The 16,774-nt window shown below is 57.5% G+C and overlaps 1 protein-coding gene across 2 annotated transcripts in view; it reads right to left on the reverse strand.

The window, feature by feature from the left end:
- PXDN (peroxidasin) overlaps window positions 1-16,774 on the reverse strand; it is a 75,250-nt gene that overhangs the window by 24,855 nt on the left and 33,621 nt on the right. Inside the window, exons 2-9 of one of the 2 annotated variants that reach the window (XM_045548962.1) lie at window positions 15,309-15,380; window positions 14,347-14,418; window positions 10,604-10,675; window positions 7,435-7,506; window positions 7,027-7,098; window positions 5,359-5,528; window positions 3,925-4,042; window positions 1,186-1,355 (exon numbers count right to left, since the gene is read on the reverse strand). In XM_045548962.1, the coding sequence (XP_045404918.1) occupies window positions 1,186-1,355; window positions 3,925-4,042; window positions 5,359-5,528; window positions 7,027-7,098; window positions 7,435-7,506; window positions 10,604-10,675; window positions 14,347-14,418; window positions 15,309-15,380 (818 nt within the window). The remainder of the gene's footprint in view (window positions 1-1,185; window positions 1,356-3,924; window positions 4,043-5,358; window positions 5,529-7,026; window positions 7,099-7,434; window positions 7,507-10,603; window positions 10,676-14,346; window positions 14,419-15,308; window positions 15,381-16,774) is intronic. The other variant, XM_045548963.1, reaches the window with a different exon arrangement.

Raw genomic sequence — 16,774 nt, forward strand, 5'->3', positions numbered from 1 at the left:
CCCAGGCGGTGATGTGCGGCCGGTTCCTAACAGGCCACGCGCCATACTGAGCGTGGCCCAGGGCCGGGGACCGCAGCTCCAACATGCTCGTACAGCACTGTTAACATGTCACTTCAGGCCTGTTCTGTGGCTGTTTCACTCCGCACAGACGGAGCGCGTGATCCTCCAGGACAGCAGCCAAGTCTCGTCTTCTCTGCGTGGGTTCACGCAGCCCGACTTGGGAAAGACGCTGCAAGCCTCGTGCTAACCCTGCCGAGAGCCGTTCGACTAACGGCTTTGATTCGGCAGGGACGGGTTCCTTTCGTTTCCCTTTGAACTAAATTCGGAAGCCAGGAAACCTCACTGGTTGCTAAACATTCCCTGTACCCACGTGGGAATGCACCTAGTGACAAGGGACGCAAAGGCCACACCAGTTTTTAAGGAGCTGGGACTCTAAACATGGAAACAAACACGAGACCACTCATGCTGCCGTCCAACAGGTTTTATAACTATGACACCCTGAAACATACAATTCCAGGGAAACGGCCCCAGAATGGAGCGTGGATTGCCCTGGGTGGGGCTCCCGCTCCGACCCTCCCCACGGTGGGCAGGCAGGCCTGTCACAGAGGCAGCACTGCCCTCCTGGGAGGCGGTGGGCACAGACCCCTCCGCTGTGCTCTTCCCCAAGGGCCTGGTCCTCTCCCGAACCCGGGCCATGCATAAGACAGAGGGACGAGAGTGAAGTTGCAGCCTGGCCAGACCCGGCTGGATCACAGGCATAGCTATGCTGGACGCGGCTGCGACAGTCCTTTTTATTTTTTAAAAATTAGGTGTCTATATTTTAAACATAGAAATTTTTGCATAAAAATCTACATTTTGGGGCTGTTTTCAACGACCAAAGCCCTTGGCAAAACAGAGCCTTCACCACAAATGGTGAGGACTGGCCGCGGCCCCTCAGGTGGGCGTGGCACCGTCCCGCGCACTCCTAAGGCCCCTCTGGACAGCCGGGCTCGCTGCCTGGCAGCCTGGACTGTGTCCCGGGTTAGTGGCCGGCTGCGGCCCACAGCAACGCCCACGAATCTCCCACGCCCCTGGGCCGCCTGGGCCGACTCTGCTCTTATTTTACCAAGTCAGGGTGCAAGGAAGGGACGGAGGTGACGGCGAGGGACAACCCGAGAGGGAAGCCTCTCGGAACTCCTCACGTACCTGGAGACCCAAAGTACCTGAGGGTCACCTCCTGCGTCTTCACCTCCCCAGCCACGTTCTTCGCCATGCACTGGTAGATGCCCTGGTCGGTCTCCTGCGTGTTCCGGATCATCAGGGTCCCGTCGTCCAGCAGGTTCAGGCGGGAATCTGTCGTCATGCTCAGCTCGTTGCTGCGGAAGACAGGACCGGCTCACTCAGAAGCTTAAAGCACAAGGAAAGGCCACGCCCACCGAGGACGGCTCCTCCCGCAGGGGACCACGCGCACGTCCAACAGGTGCCCCAACACCCCCCTCTGGGCATCCGCTTTCCCGGGAGCAGCAGGCGTTTCTGACGGGCGCCCAGCACGTGCGTCCGCAGCCCACACACACCTCCTTTTGCCACCCGCACGTCCGGGCCACCTGGGCGTGCCATGGCGGTCCCAATTCCAAAGGAGGATAAAAAGGATACAGTGGGAAAAATTCAAAGAAAACATTTATGGGGGAAATATACCTTTACGTTACTAAAACCAAAAACCACGTCTGTCTTTTAAAAAGCGATGCCCACAAGCTGCGAGCGGCTTCCCTTCCGGGATACACCATGAGCCCACGGAGCCCGTTCTGGGCACAGGGACAGTGCAAGACACTGTTCTCTTTCTCCTCTGGATGACTCGGTTGGCCTCTGGCAATGATGACCTCTCGCACGGCCCCGATGGGCTGCGACACCCCCGCTCTGCGCTCGGCCCGCCAGGGCCCCCACCTGTGACTCTGCCTGGCTCCTCCGCTCAGAAGCAGGCGGGGAGGAGGCAGGTGGGCTTCAACACTGCGGAGGTCACAGGGACGGAGAGACCCAGAGGGACCCTGCGCTGCGAGGGCATCAGACATGACGGGTCCTTGTCATAGCCCCCAGGTTAACCCCTTGAGTGCCGCGCATGCTCTGCCTGGTTCCTCACAGCCGGAGCCCGGTAGGTGCCCAGTTATTTGTGCAGAAGGAGCAACACCAGTGTCGAAGGCTCTTCCCCAAGACAGAGCTCAGGAAACCTGCAGGGCGCTCCCAAAACACCCACGGCGCTCTCACACATGACCCACACCCGCCCTCGCCCCCCACACCTTCTGCACACTCTCCCCCGCCCGGCACAGACCCGCCCGGAGTGAAGTCTGTCCTCAGGCCCCGGGGACGGGCCAGAGTTATGGCTGGATGGACACTGCGGTCACCCCGGACCCACCAATGGGACCTTTCTGATGTGGCTCCAGCCCCCTCCAGGAACACGGGGTGCCCGCAGGTGGGGCGGCCGGCAGGTGCAGCAGGTGGGCAGGTGGGGCAGCTGGCAGGTGCAGTGGGCCTGCAGGTGGGGCGGGTGGGCAGGTGATGGCGGCCGGCAGGTGAGGTAGGCCCGCAGGTGGGGCGGGTGGGCAGGTGATGGCGGCCGGCAGGTGATGGTGGGTGGGCAGGTGGGGCGGGTGAGCAGGTGATGGCGGCCGGCAGGTGTGGTGCCAGCCCAGGTGAGGTGGGTGTGTGACAGAGCCCAGCCCCAGGCCCAGGGGTTTGACTCTGGCTCTCTCATACTTGGCTGACAGATTTTAACTTTCAGCATCAATTCTTTGATTTATAAAATGCAGTGGGAAGGATCTGCACCCGGCCCATGCTCTTCTGCCTTTAAATGCACATTTCAGAATCCCTGCGGCTCTACTCGGGATTTCAAATCCTGCCAACTCTGGGGCTCCCAGGGGAGGCTCTGAGGAGCGGGAGGCATCTTACCTCGTCCCCCCAGGCACTGGGCCCAGGGTCAAAGTGACCTCACGGTTACGAGGGTGACACAGTCTAGGCCTAGAACCAACTTCCCGTGTTTTCCTAAGTTCCTGAGTGTGAACACATCTGATTCTGTGCCCGACGGCCTGGTGCGCCCACGCTGTGCTCATGCTCAGCTGTGCAGACTGCTCCACCCGCAGCGAAGCCCTGTTTGCTGCTGAGGTCGGGCCTGTCTGCAGGGACCATGACTCAGTCACGACAGCACCGTCTGGCCCTGAGCACCACTGGGCTGGGACCTCCAGAGCAGCTCCCTCCTCCCTCAGGGCCAAACGCAGCCAGAGCGCGACGCAGAGATGCCGGAGCCCGGTCTACGGTGAACATCCCCATCCGCCTGCGCACCCTGCTGTGGCCGCGTGCGCACTGGGGAGCCACCATGCGGCAGTTTCACCTCAACGTTTCCTTTCAAGGATTCGTTTCAAAGGATGAGCTCGGAAGGGCTGCACTTCAACTTGGATGACCCTCAGAGCCCTGACCACGGAGCCCTGGGGGACCCGACCCTGGAGCCTTCCAGTAAGCTGCCCCCAGGGCCCCTGAGGACCATACCCCAGCAGAGGCCAGGGCCCCTCTGCACCTAGTCAGGCCCGGTCACTGTGCCCCAGGGCCACAGCCTGCTAGTGCCAAGGGCCAGAAGCCAGAATCCTCTGGCCAGAGCGAGTCCTCTGAGGTCGCAGGGATGAGGACGGGTGGGGAAGAACCAGCAGAACCGGCAGGGAGGGGAGTGACCAGCTGCCGGGCAGCAGACGCCACTGAGCTGCAGACCCCAGGCTGCCCGGGCACCCAGGGAGGAGGCGTGAGCCCAGGAGCCCTCCCTGAGGCTCTGGCCACGAGACCTCCCCGCCTGCCACGTAAGACCAGAAAAGGTGCCCGTTCCGTGGCTCCCACCGTCCCTGCGTGTCTGGCGGGTGCTGAGGGGCAGCCCAGCGGAAGGCGCGTTTCCACTGAACCCCAACTTACTTGTTTCGGAGCCAGATGATCTCGGGCTTGGGGTTGCCTTCGGCCCTGCAGGTGAAGTAGACCGTGTTCCCCGAGGTGACGTCAGCATCCTGGGGCTCGGACGTGATCCGGGGCCTTTCTGTGCCCGGCAAGGAAACAGAACCTTTCTCAGTCTGGACCCACGAGGTGAAATTACACACAGACCCCAGCAGGTCCCGCATGTTCTAGAGCAAACCGCGCAGCCCAAGCACGCCCTCCGCCACGAACACGCCCCGCGGAAGGGACAGGCCGGCTTCTCCGCAGAGACCTGTCGCAGCGCGGACCTCACGTGTGTGAGCCGCTCAGAGACACGGGGCGGAGGGGGCCCCAGACAGCAGCCAGCGGCCGGCCACGCAGGGCAGGTCAAGCATGGACAGAACTGTGCGGAGTGACACTCCACAATCGACTATTTTCAGTGAATTAAAGAACAAGATAATACTCTTTAGCTAAACAAACCCTGAAAGAATAAATCTGCCACAGCACAGGCAGGTGCCGGGCACCGAAGCTGGCACGGGGGCTTCTGCCTGCCCCACAGGTGTCCCAGCCCCCGGCCCTGGTGACGGGGGAGGGGCTGCTCTCCCTGCCCCCACCCAGCGCCTCCACCACAGCTGCCAAGACCCCTGAGGGCCGCGGCTCTGCCCCGAGTGCCAGGCGGGTGTGGGAGTCGCTGTGGCCCAGGCGCAGGGGCCGCCTGCACCCTTCTCTGCCAGGCCCTGGCGTGCCCACCCATGTCCCGTGTGCGTGTGTGCCTGAGCACCGCGCCTGACGTCTCATGCGCCAGCAGCGCTGGCCCCACCCAGCGGCCACAGGACAGACCCTCAAGTCAACATGGGCTCAGCCAACGCGGCGGCTCCAGGTCAAGTCCCCCTGTCCCCTGTGCGAACCCTCTCTGTGCGCCCCAGCAGCTTGGGCGTCAGCCCCTCCTCCCCTCCTGTCACCGTGGGGCTCTCACTGCCCCCACTGCAGGACTGCCGGATAGAACTTTCCGGAGCACAGCCCCCATCGGGACATTTCCTGAGTCCCTAGACCCCACCACCGTCAGAAAAGCACAACTGGCACCAGGTCGTCAGTGCTGAGGCTGCGCAGCTCTGAATCCCCCAAACCCGCCAGGTGTGCCGGTGCGGGGTGGGCTGCACGGTATGTGGGAAACACCTCAGGAAAGTGTCGCAAACCTCGGGAAGGAGTGACAGCGTGGGGGACCGCAGAAGCCCGACCCCGGCAACTCTGCTGGAGGCCGTGGGCTGGGCTCTTGGGCAGCAGCCAGGACGCGCCAGCTCACGGGAACCTTCGCGGCCGCCAGAAGCCTCGTGGGGCCCCCAGGGCTCTGGACGGAGCTGCCCAGAGCCGGGGACACACGGGCCCCTGAGCCTCCCACCCCCGTGGGGCCCGGCCTCGCGGGGGGCCGGGCTCACTCACCACAGTCCAGCTCCTCTGGGGTGACGGTGGCCACGGACCGGCCCTGGATGCGCCGGGGGTACTCGCAGGTGGCGGCCGCCTGGGCGTTCCCGGACTGCGCGTAGGCCCTCAGCAAGTCCGCCAGCCACAGGATCTCGCAGTCGCAGTGCAGCGCGTTCGAGTCCAGCCGCCTGCGGGAGGGCAGAGGCGGCCGGCGTGACCCGGGAGCCGGGGGACAAGGGCTGTCACCTGTCCCCCCATCCAGCAAGATGTGGCCGCCAGGGCTGGTCCTCACGAGCAGACAGACGCTGCAGGTGTCAAGTCCCAACCGCTGTACGAGTCAGGAAAGTTCCAGAAGGAGACAGGTGGGGGCCGTTTACAGAAAATCAGCAGCTCAATAATAACCACAGCCGCGACCCGCCGCGGTTACGCGCTCTCGTAGAACCCGGCGCATTTTAGCACCGGGTGCTGCCTCCCTCCGTCCTGGAACTTTCCTGGGGCGACCGGGAGCTGCAGCCTCGGCTGGGCTGACGCCTGTGCCCTGGGGGGACCCAGCCATCCTGGGATGCTGCTGGCAAGAGTGTCCTGGGCGCCCGGCGGCCTGGTCCCAGCGAGGGGACACAGCTGGACCCCGTGCACCCTGGGGACCCCTGCACGGGGGGGGAGGGTCCCGGCAGGAGCACTGGCTACAGGGCAAGTGCGGGGCAGCCTGTCCCCTGCAGGGACTCACGGCCACACCCCGGGGGGCTGCACCCTGTCTGCTCCCTGCGGGGGCCTGGGGCCGGGCCTCACCTGGATCACAAGAGCTTTGGGGCGGCGGGCGCGACCCTTGCTAAGTTCACACTGGCCCAGGTCACACTCACAAGGCCCGATGATGGCCCCGGGGTGGGGGTGACATGCCTCCCATCCGTGTTCCCCCAGGACGTCAGCCTGGAGGGGACAAGGGCACGGAACTGGCCCTGTGGCCAGTCTGCCCTCTCCCTGGGCACAGGCAGCATCTCGTGCAGACAGGACCGCTTGGCTGCGGCTGGTTCTCAGGTGCAGCAGCCGCGAGGTGGGCGGGGTCTGTGACTTGCGCCAGGTACCCAGCACCCACCTGGCGCCAGACCCCGCAGCCCCTGCGGAAGGCCACGTAGCACCGTGGGGTAACACATGTGAACAGGGGACGGGCACGGCAAGGCGTGTGCCACCTGGCCAGTCCGTCCAGGCAGGGCAGGAAACTGAGGGACCTGCAGGAGGCCCCCGCCCTGCCTGCCCTGAGGGGGGTGGCCGGGAGGCCTGTGGGGGTGGGCAGCGGGCCGGGGCCGAGGGGGCAGCGGGTTCGAGGGCAGCTGTGGTGCCGGGGGTCTGGCCACGCCCATGTGAAAGGGGCGGGCACGGTGCAGAGATTCTCTGTAGACTGGTTGTACTTTCAACAGCGACACATGCATGGAACCAAAACTCGATTGGAATTTAGAGACGATTTGTAAGAATGTCTCGCTGGCCCATCACAGGGTCAACCTTCTGCCACCTCCCTGAGCCGCCTGCCTTCTCCCGCACACGTCTGCACACCCCACACGCGTGCACGCATGTCATGCACATCCCCAGTGTGAAAACCTTCACAGGACCCAGGAAACGGGGCCAGGGGGACAGAAAACACAGGGACAGACGTGGCTTTGCAGAAGGCATCGCAGAGCGCCGGGTACTCACAGTCTCTTCATGGACTCCAAGTGACTGAAGGTCCCCGGAACCAAATGTGTGATCCGGTTGTTGTGTAAAAATCTGTGAAAGAGACATTACGATAATATTGTATTATCAGAAGTCTTTTAAATATTTCTTAAATGTGTAGAAAAGAATATAACTAGTCAAATATATCATCTTCCAAAAAATCTCAGTGATTACATTTATTTAATACAAACGAATTTGAGAATAGTGTTTAGTCCAGAAAAAAACTGGATTTCCCCTTATTTTATCACCGTTCCCAAATAAAAAGATTATAAATCCCGCTTCTGAGCCGGCAGGGAGGCGTGTAATGGCTGCCGAGCTCGGTTCTGCCAAAGCCCGTGAGGAGCCAGGCCGAGGCCCGGAATGGAAATCAGAGAACGAAACGCAACTTACAGCCTCTCGAGCTTCGGTAAATGCTGAAACGACTCTGGGTCCAAGGTCTCTATCTGATTAAAGTGCAGGTATCTGCAGAGTTTAGAAAAAGAAGAAGAACATAACTTAAGCCATTTCATTTCCCTTTACAGATACAGTTTGCTCAGAAACTTGTTCAAGTCATTTCGGTTTCGTTCATCAGCAGGCAACGCCCCCGACGCCCCACACTGCGGAAACAGACGGATACTCGAGACCGAATCCTGCAGGACGACTGACGGGACCAGGCGAGGCCGGGTCTGTCCTGGGACGGGTCTGCGTCGCGCCCACGGGGCAGAGCGGCCACGCCCAGCCCTGCCGCCTCCGCTCTGAGATATTAGTATGCGGATCTCGCTGACGGCTCACACGTGTGTGCGACTACCTGCCCTCAAATCTGTCAGCCTGCACGTGCGCGTGTGGCCGGGGGTAACGTGCACTGTATCTGGACACTGAGTGTGTTGCCAGACACAGAAGCTACGGAAACGATCTTTCAAAAGCGCCGGGTTAGTAAGAATGACGCCTGCTTCGTCGAGGGTCCCTTGAGTTTCTAGTTCTTTCCACGTAAGTGACTCCTCATGTCCACATTTACACATTCTTGCTGTGACTTGTTTGCTGATTTTCCTGACTGCTAATGTTCTCACTCTGTGAAACCGGGGGTATCTTCCCCTCAAGGCCACAGAAGTTACCTGTCTAAGTGGGCTTCTGCAGGGGCACCCCCGCCACAGCAAGAGGGGGTCTCCGGGAAGGTCCCCGCCAAGGTCAGCGCACGTTTCCAACGACCACGTCTACAGAGCAACACTGGGAACAGAACCGGCACCGCAGGTACCCGTCTTTGCCACGAACCAAAGGAACTGGAGTGCTCTCAAACCTCGTGCCCAGGGATCACTTTTATTAACTTTTCCAGATGACTGTCACCAAAAGGGCACCGAGGTTCCACTGCTGGTGGCCCACGCTGCCCTGGCCAGCTCCCGGGGCAACACCCAGCCGCGTCACTGGGTCTCTGGGCACCCACGGCCCCTACTGAGACGCCAGCTCCCCGCCCGCCCGCCCTCCCTGCCGGGTTGGGGACAGGCCAGTGCCCAGCAGCCCTGCACAAGAAAGGGGACAGGAGAGGAGGGAGAGAGTCGCATTCAGTGACTCAGTCTGACTCCAAGGTCCTGGTGAGACAGGATCAGACAGACCTTCAGGAGCCGCACGGAGCCTCACCTGGGCCCAGCCAGTCGGGACAGACAGGGCTCGAGTCCCAGCGCAGCGGGAGGGAGGAGTGAGGCCAGTCGGGTTAAGAAAAGCGGGTACACGAGCCCCAATGCAGAGCGGCTCCTCTTACAAGCCTCCACCTAGACGCACGGCCCAGCTGGCCAAGCTCGGAATTGAGCATCTGCCTCGAAAGGCGCCAAGAAAAGTCACCGTCAGGGCTTTGCAGGGTCCTGGAGAGGCTGCGGCTCCCGGCAGCCTGGGTGTCGTCCGCCCCTCCCTGAACAGCCGAGGAAACTGAGGGCCTGAGACAGGAAGTGACGCCCCACGTGCACTGAGGCCATCGGTGAATTCAAATCCACATCCCCTCACTCTGGCCAGCAGTGTTTTCTGACCGGAGCCTCTCTGGACCGGAGGTGGGAGGTGCTCAGCAGGCCCCGGGCCGCCCAGAAGGCACATCTCCGGGTCCCCTGGGATGGGGACGGACTTGGCAGGGATCCGGCAAGAGCCGCCCCTCCCCGGACACACCGAACTCTGCAGACACCGGTCGGCGTGTGTGACCCGCGCTCGTGGCGGACACAGGCATCTCCTCCCTAGACAGCGCCCTTCCCCCGAGCGGGGCCCGGCCTCCCCGGGTGCCCCAGACGGTCACGGAACGAAACCAAAGCCTTCGCAGCAGGGACGCCGACGCACCCAGCCCTGGGCTACCCGCAGCCTGACTGACCCAGGCGCTCTCCAGCCGCCAGAACCGTTGGGCGGAAACTCCACTGGGCCATTCACAGACGCCAGCCCTCGTTCCTCTCAACTTGGCCCTTTCTTCCTCACAGATAACACTCAGCTCACCTCCTCGGGAAGCCAGGTGGGCACCCCGGCCCCAGGGAGGATCCCAGGGCTGTCTGCGGTGACAACGGCATTTCCCCCACCGCGTAAAACACACCGGGTGCAAGAACTTGCTCCTCTGAAAACTCCCTGCACTGGGCGTCTGTGCAAAGATCGAACTCTGTGTTTAGCTCTCTGTGAAGCAGAGATTACACAGCCCTGAGAGACGACTTTTCCCAAACATCCGTGCCCTGCACAGCGGAAAGCCGCGCTGGCTGGAGCAAACACATACTAGTGCCACAGGAGCACCTGGGCCCCTACAGCACACGGTTCCGGGGTGCACACGGTTCTGGGGTGCACACGCTCCCAGCTCTGCCGCACGTCCTCAGAAAACAGCTCTGTGCTCCGTCAACCAAGGAAACAGGAAAACTCACAGTGGTGGCAAAAGAATGCCACGCCTCACCACAACAAACAGCTGTTTCCATCCGTGTTCCCAAACGGCATGACAACCTGCACCTCCCTCCGCGGGAACCGACCCTCTCGCAGAGAGAGACGTGACCGGCTGAGCAAACAGACCAGGATTCCCCACTGGAAATCAACATCCGACTTCACAGCAAAGGAGCACTTCACGTGTGGCCAAAGGAACAAGGCACATTCAGTGACACACTACACATGCTCACTAAAGTGGTTGTTTTCTCCAGAATGATGACATCGAGATCAAGGAGATTAAACTGCACATGTTTGGTCGCAGACAGAAATGGTGCACGACGAAGGCAGTGTCCTCGTCCCGGGGTGCCCTGGGCACCTCCGCCACGACAGCTGACTTGCTTGACTTGTTTGCACGTCTGCCCCCCCCAAACTGCGACAAGGGAGTCACTCGGTCGATCTCACTGTTCTCGGCACCAAGAGGAGTCAGGGCACAGGTGCCGCCCGGAGGAACCCAGCAGGCGTCTGCACCCGGTGCGTGGAGGGCGGGGGAGACGGGACCCCTGGCCCGCGGCGGCTGCCCTGCCATGCACCTGTTCCCTGCACCCCACGAGCACAGACATGCATCATGCAGACAGCAAACTGGGTCCACCGCTCCCCGCGAGAGGCAGCGAGCGGGCGCGTCGGGACGGAAGCGCGAGGAGGGGGCACTTACAGTTGCTCTAAGGAGCCAAGTCCCTGAAACGCTTGCCTGTCAATTGCCTGGATCTCATTCTTGTACAAATAGCTGAAACAGAAACAGGGAGTGTTAGCACACAACGCGCGGTCACGGCTTCAGACGGAGAAGAACTACTCCGACCCGTGGAGACAGGTCTTCAGCTGCGGGTTGTGCTAGAATGAAAACAGAACCCTCCACGGTCGGGGCAGCTCCCCCTGCCAGGGATGCCCTCCCCGCACGTCTCAGGTGGCTCAAAGCAGTGGCCCCACTGGGAGAGGTCGCACCATCGCTGCGCGTTGTCAGCTAATTCAGACTCCCAGTAATTGCTGACAACACACTTACTTCAAAGTCTGAAGAAATAAAACCACTTTCCCACAAACAGGGACATGCATCGGTTCTGGGATTCTGTAACTGAGGCTGACGCAGTTCTACGATTCCCAGACGGGCTTCGGGGTGGACGACATGGGACTGAGCATATCCTGATTACTCACCATCCCGAGCCCCCTGCTCAGAGACAGCAGGAACAAGGCACACCAGAAGGGTCACGTAATCGGCCCAACACCTGGTTTTGTACGGCTTGCAAGCTAAGAAAAGTTTTTACATTTTTAATGGTTGAAAATTTCAAAAGAGGAATCCTATTTGGTGACACATGAAAAGTATATGAAATTGAAACTTCAGTGTCCACAGATGGCGTTCTGCTGGACCACGACCACACCTGCTCGTTTAGGTGTCATCTGTGCCACGTCAGAGGACAAAAATACCACTCTTCCGAAACAGCCAGAGCCGTGCACGGTGGGTCCAGGCATCTGTGTCCCGGTGACACAGCTGTCCCAGTGACACGGCTCTATGGCAGATCTCTGGGGCCCCCGGAATGCTGTGGAGCACAGGGGGCATCTGACTCACGCAGAGACGCCGGCCACAGCCCTTCTTAGGGTCCACCTGGCTTCGCCTCTGACGCAGGTGGGCAGGTGAGTCAAATCCACACTTTCCTACACTGGCTTCAGAAAGAAACTTTTCCAGCCAATCACTCAGTGGCTGGGTTTTACCTGCCTCTTCCACTAAACAATGGTGTGTTTTGTCTTAATGCCTGTAATATTACATGCGTCGTTCACAGAAGGGCAGAGTGTTTTGCTGCATGTTAATTAATAATGTTCGGTGCAGGATCCAGTTCAACAAAACCTGCTCTGCTGCCTTTGTTACAACTCATCTAAGGGCATCTCACTTCTTCCCTCCACGCAGAGTTGCTGAGGGGACCTCAGGGAGGTGACACGCCTCGGCACTGACCAGCCAGAGCCCCAGCAGTCTGCAGCCCAGAGCCCCCAGCAGAGGCCTGGCGGGGGGGGTCCTTCTGCCACTGCACAGGTTTGAATCCTGGAACTGCCACTTCCTGCCTGTGTGACCCTGAATGAGATAGCAACCTCTCTGTGCCCAGCTTCTTCTCTGCAAAATAAATGATTCTGTAAAAAGCTCTCGGAATACGGCTGGTGCACAGTGACTTCTGCTCAGGTGCGGGCCGCTGCCATCACCTTTAAGGCCAGTCTGGATGGTTTCATGCCCATTTCTTAACGAAACAGAACGAAAATATCAAAGTGAACATCACTGTGCACGCCCTTGAAAAAAATTAGAGTAAAGGAATCTTTTTAAAGAACACATAAAATAATTGAGTCAAATTAATATGCATGAATATATGTTTATAAGGACATTGGAACATAATTTGTTTTTGTGAGACTAGCTGGGTATTAATCATCTTCTAATAATAATTTTCTACATCATAGAGTTTATCCTTTGAGTATCAATTCTATCTCAATAATTAATAATTAATTTTATCATTAGGAAAACACGGATCAAGTAACTGGGGTTCCAGGAAGTAAGAACTGCTCAACTTCTAAAACTATACTTTGGTACTGACTAAAATATACCAGGCTAAACAACTGATAAACTTCAGGAGAATTCCGAAGTATTTGAATTCACTGCTACAAAGCTTGCTAAATCAGTGCGTATCAACATGGACCCAGCAGTGGCATCTGAGGACTTTGGAGCGGGAAGCCAGGAAGGGCCAACAGCTGGACTCAGGGGTCACCCGAGGCCTCTCTCTGCACAGACGGCCCCACCCCACGTCCCCAGCCTGACGCTGAGACAGGACCCATCTCCCTGCACCCCCGGCCTGCTGAATCCCCCACACCTGTACCCACTGCCAGGGCACCACCGACGTGTGATGGTGGCAGAGCGGGAGGGAAGGTTGCAGGGAGACACCTGGACTGAACAGAGACATCTCAGGTGAAAACAGAATGTCCCAAACTGCTTAGCATGGAGCACACGTGCAGAGCACGTGATACACTGCTCTTAGGTAATTCAGAACCAAAAGCACAAAATAAAATAAGACATAAACACACACACACTCACACTCCCTCACACACTCTCACACACACACACACACACACACACACACACACACGCTCCCTCTCTCTCACACACACACACACACACACACACACACACTCAAACACACACACAAATGCTGGGTATCAGCCAACTACTCTCCAGGAAACAAAAGCTTTCTTCTGGAACTTGCCCTGTACTTAAAATGTCCAAAAAGAGGGTAAAAAAACAAACAAAAACTCGAAGAATAAACAGAAGGCCTGTCTCTCATTTTTAGAATAAGGGACAGGCTTAGTAATATTCATACGGAATTTAAAATTAGCATAGTATGCCAAAAATAATGGAGAAAACGTGTTTATATATAATGCTTTCAAATATCTTCACTGAGGAAAATGTATTTTAATAAACAGAATTAATGGCAGCTCTGTAATTAAGAACCACTGATACAGCTGAAATAAAAACCTATTTCGGAATATGCAAACACACTAGGAAGACTTTCTAAAAAAAATCAACGTATCTTAAAAGATGTTTAGGCTGTTATGACATAAATCTCCAGTAGTAACAACTGACATGAACCCCTTATTTAAAACGGCTTTCTTCAGAAAGTTATCAAAGTCCTAAAAGTAGGAACAACTGGCCCAAAGCACATGACGCACATCTGCTTGGTCTAGAGCCAGGACGAGCCTGAGTGTCCCCAATCTTTCCAACTTTGGAATCGGCGCCCGTGAAGGGCGGTCCACCAGTGTTTCTCAGGGAGCTCGTTTCCTAAACTGCACAACTGACTTCAGTAAGCGGAAGTTTAAATGTTAATGAATAAGTTAACTAAAATTAAGTTTTTAAAGTAGAATAAAATTTAACTACAAAAAAATAACAAGTGAAATCAAGTGGAGGAAGACAAGAAAATCTGCAGGAATTGGTGGCATTCCGCAGGGATGAGTGAGGTACACTGTGTGTCCCCTGCCCCGGGATGGCCTGGCCACCACCACGCTGGAGCACGCTCCACACAGCACACGCCAGCTGCCCGCACCGGACACTGAACACGCCGTCACCTCCCACGGCCACAAGCATCGCTATTACTGCCACAGGGATTCGCAGAGGCTGTGCGTTTACCTTTATTTAACCTCTTCTCCTGAAGGCTTAGTAACCAAATACTACAAATCACGTAACGTAGCACCTTATGGTGATGAGAACCCATTTAAAGAAACCTCAGCCAGACTTTTACTCACCTTTTGGAAATAAAGTCTCTTTAGATGATACATGTATGGTAATTCATACACAGTATGACACTGTGCTACTACATTTAAATAACCTGGAAACAGACAACATAAGCTTTTGGGCTAAAGAACTGGTCATTAACTTACAGATACTTCAAATTCTCCAGGTCCTCAAACGCCCCGCCAGGAATCCTCCGGATCTGGTTGTTGTTGAGGAGCCTATGAGACAGAGCACCAGGGAGGATTTGAAACACACAGTTCAAAGCGCCACGGAAGCCTCGGCTGGGGCCACAGAATGATGAAGCTGCAGAGTTCACCGTCAACATGCCGTAAATGCTGAGCTAACGCAACAGGCAGTTTCAGCATTTAACCCTTGTGGTTACAGGTTGCAACAACCCGCATTCTTCCACCTTTATCTACAACAGAGAAACGACTCCTTCTCCCCTGCACAAAGGAGGGTCTGCACCTTCCTCCTGCCCCAGCCCGGACCGCGGCCCACGTGGAGGCGGGATGTCTAGGCAGACGCATCACCAAGGTGGGTCCCGGAGCCAGGCACGGTCCCCGCACAGACAAGGACCTGGCGTGCAGAGCAGGCAGGTCACCTGCCCTCCAGGTTGCACAGCTGGCTGGTCGTCCCCACCCCCTGTGGCCCTGCACTTGGGCCAAATATCCAGTCGGTGTGGAGGAGGAACCAGCTTCCCACCTGGCGGGGCGTACTGTAAAGAGCCCGGGGTCTGGTGCAGCCCCCCAGGGACGTTGGTCCCGCCGGCCCCCCAGACCACCCCGGGCTCTGAGCACTGGGGCAGGACCGCATGGCCTGACCCCGGCTGGGTCCACGCTGAGCTCAGAAACATTGTCCTGCTCAACCTGTGACATGAGAGGTGACAGGCCACAGGCCAACCTGGCCCAGGAGGCAGAGGCGAGTTACCCACACGAGGACAAGGCGCAAGCCTGGCTGTCCCCATGGTCCCCAGTCTGCGGCAGGCAGGCAGGTGCCCAGCCCGGCAGCCCCTGTGTACATTTGTTTCTCACCCGCCCGCCCGTGCCGCAGTCGGACCCACATACAGGCAAACAGCGGACGGATTTCTTTTTTTTTTTTTTCAACTTACAGTGTGTTCAAGTTTCTCAGCCGCCGGAAAGCTCCAGGTTGGATCTCTCTAATTCTGTTAAAGCGGAGATCCCTGTGAAAGAAGAAGAAATGCATTTATACGTGAAAAAAAATCTACAAACATCACGACTCCTTTGCTATTGTTCTTCAACAGTCAGTTTCAAAATGGTTACATGGCATTTAAAAAATTAAATCACCCAGGTCCCGCCTTGGATAAATCTTCTCTTCGCTGAGGCTAATAAATACATGAACATTGATCTGAATGACAGAACAACGGTACCACGTTATAGAAACTCACTTAAACAACCACTGTGGGGAGGTAAATACTGCATTAACTACCTACACATCCTACCTTTGGCCAACTCACTCACAAGTTAACATCAGTCAGTCTCAGGATACTAAACACAGGTTAGATCTGCACACATTCTAGAAGAGCCGTAGCACCTATGCTCTCATGTGAACGCACTGGCATCCACTCCAACAACCTCAGGCGCTGGAGTTGGGCTGTTCATAGCTAACCACCTGCAGTGTCATTTTCAGTGACGTGTAGACAGTGCCTCAAAACTGCACACCAATTCGGCATGCACACTGGGAAAACAGGATACCTCACTATGGGTTTTAACCAAATGGTTCCAAACAGCTTATATTTTAAGTAAAGTGAAATGTGTGCTGCTAAACATGTATGCTTTCCCAACAGTCCAGGAGAGGCCAGAGGGCAGGCCAGACCGACAGACGGAACCCGGGGCTGGCCCAAGGCAGGAGGCCCCAGTTCCCCTGGAGCCGACGCCCAGAGAGCAGGCGGGAGGCCCTGGGGGAGGTCCTGGGGGTCTCTGGGGGGCAGCCCACAAGTCCAGGCGAAGGACAGAGGTTTGCGCAAGGCAGAAGTGAGGACTCGCAGAGACGTCCACTTTACCCTCCTTAGAAGACAGACCTGTGTCCATCCAGAATTAAAAACTAAAAACGCAACGAGTCCGAAAGCCACTTGAAAATAAACAGAAAGCCCGTTTTCTGTATCAAATAGTCTTATAAAAACTCCCCCTTGCTCACAGGCCCAACCCTTCCCTCGCAGGGCAGGAGCTGCGCTGGGCTGCACGGCCCCCAGACTCACAGCCGCAGTCCCCACCCCAAGCAGCGGACAGTGACCTCACTGGGAGGTCAGCCCTGCACAGAGGCACCAAGTCGTAATAGGATCACCGGGGTGTCTTAGGACACGCACTGAACCCTTAAAATGTTTATACTCCTTTAAGGAACCTGATTGTTTTGAGCCAATTTACCCATTGCCAGTGATTTACAGAAGTGGTTCTGGTTTATGGCTAAGAGGCTTCTCAAAAAGCAGGTGAGTCACTGAAGTTAACCGTGCTCCACCCGGGTCGGCAGGTGGGCGTGGCCCCGCGTTACCCCCCACCCCCAGGGGTCGGCAGGTGGGCGTGGCCCCGCGTTACCCCCAGGGGTGGGCAGGTGGGCGTG

The sequence above is a fragment of the Lemur catta genome, chromosome 4 (assembly GCF_020740605.2).
Source record: "Lemur catta isolate mLemCat1 chromosome 4, mLemCat1.pri, whole genome shotgun sequence".
In the NCBI taxonomy this organism is placed as follows: Eukaryota; Metazoa; Chordata; class Mammalia; order Primates; family Lemuridae; genus Lemur; species Lemur catta.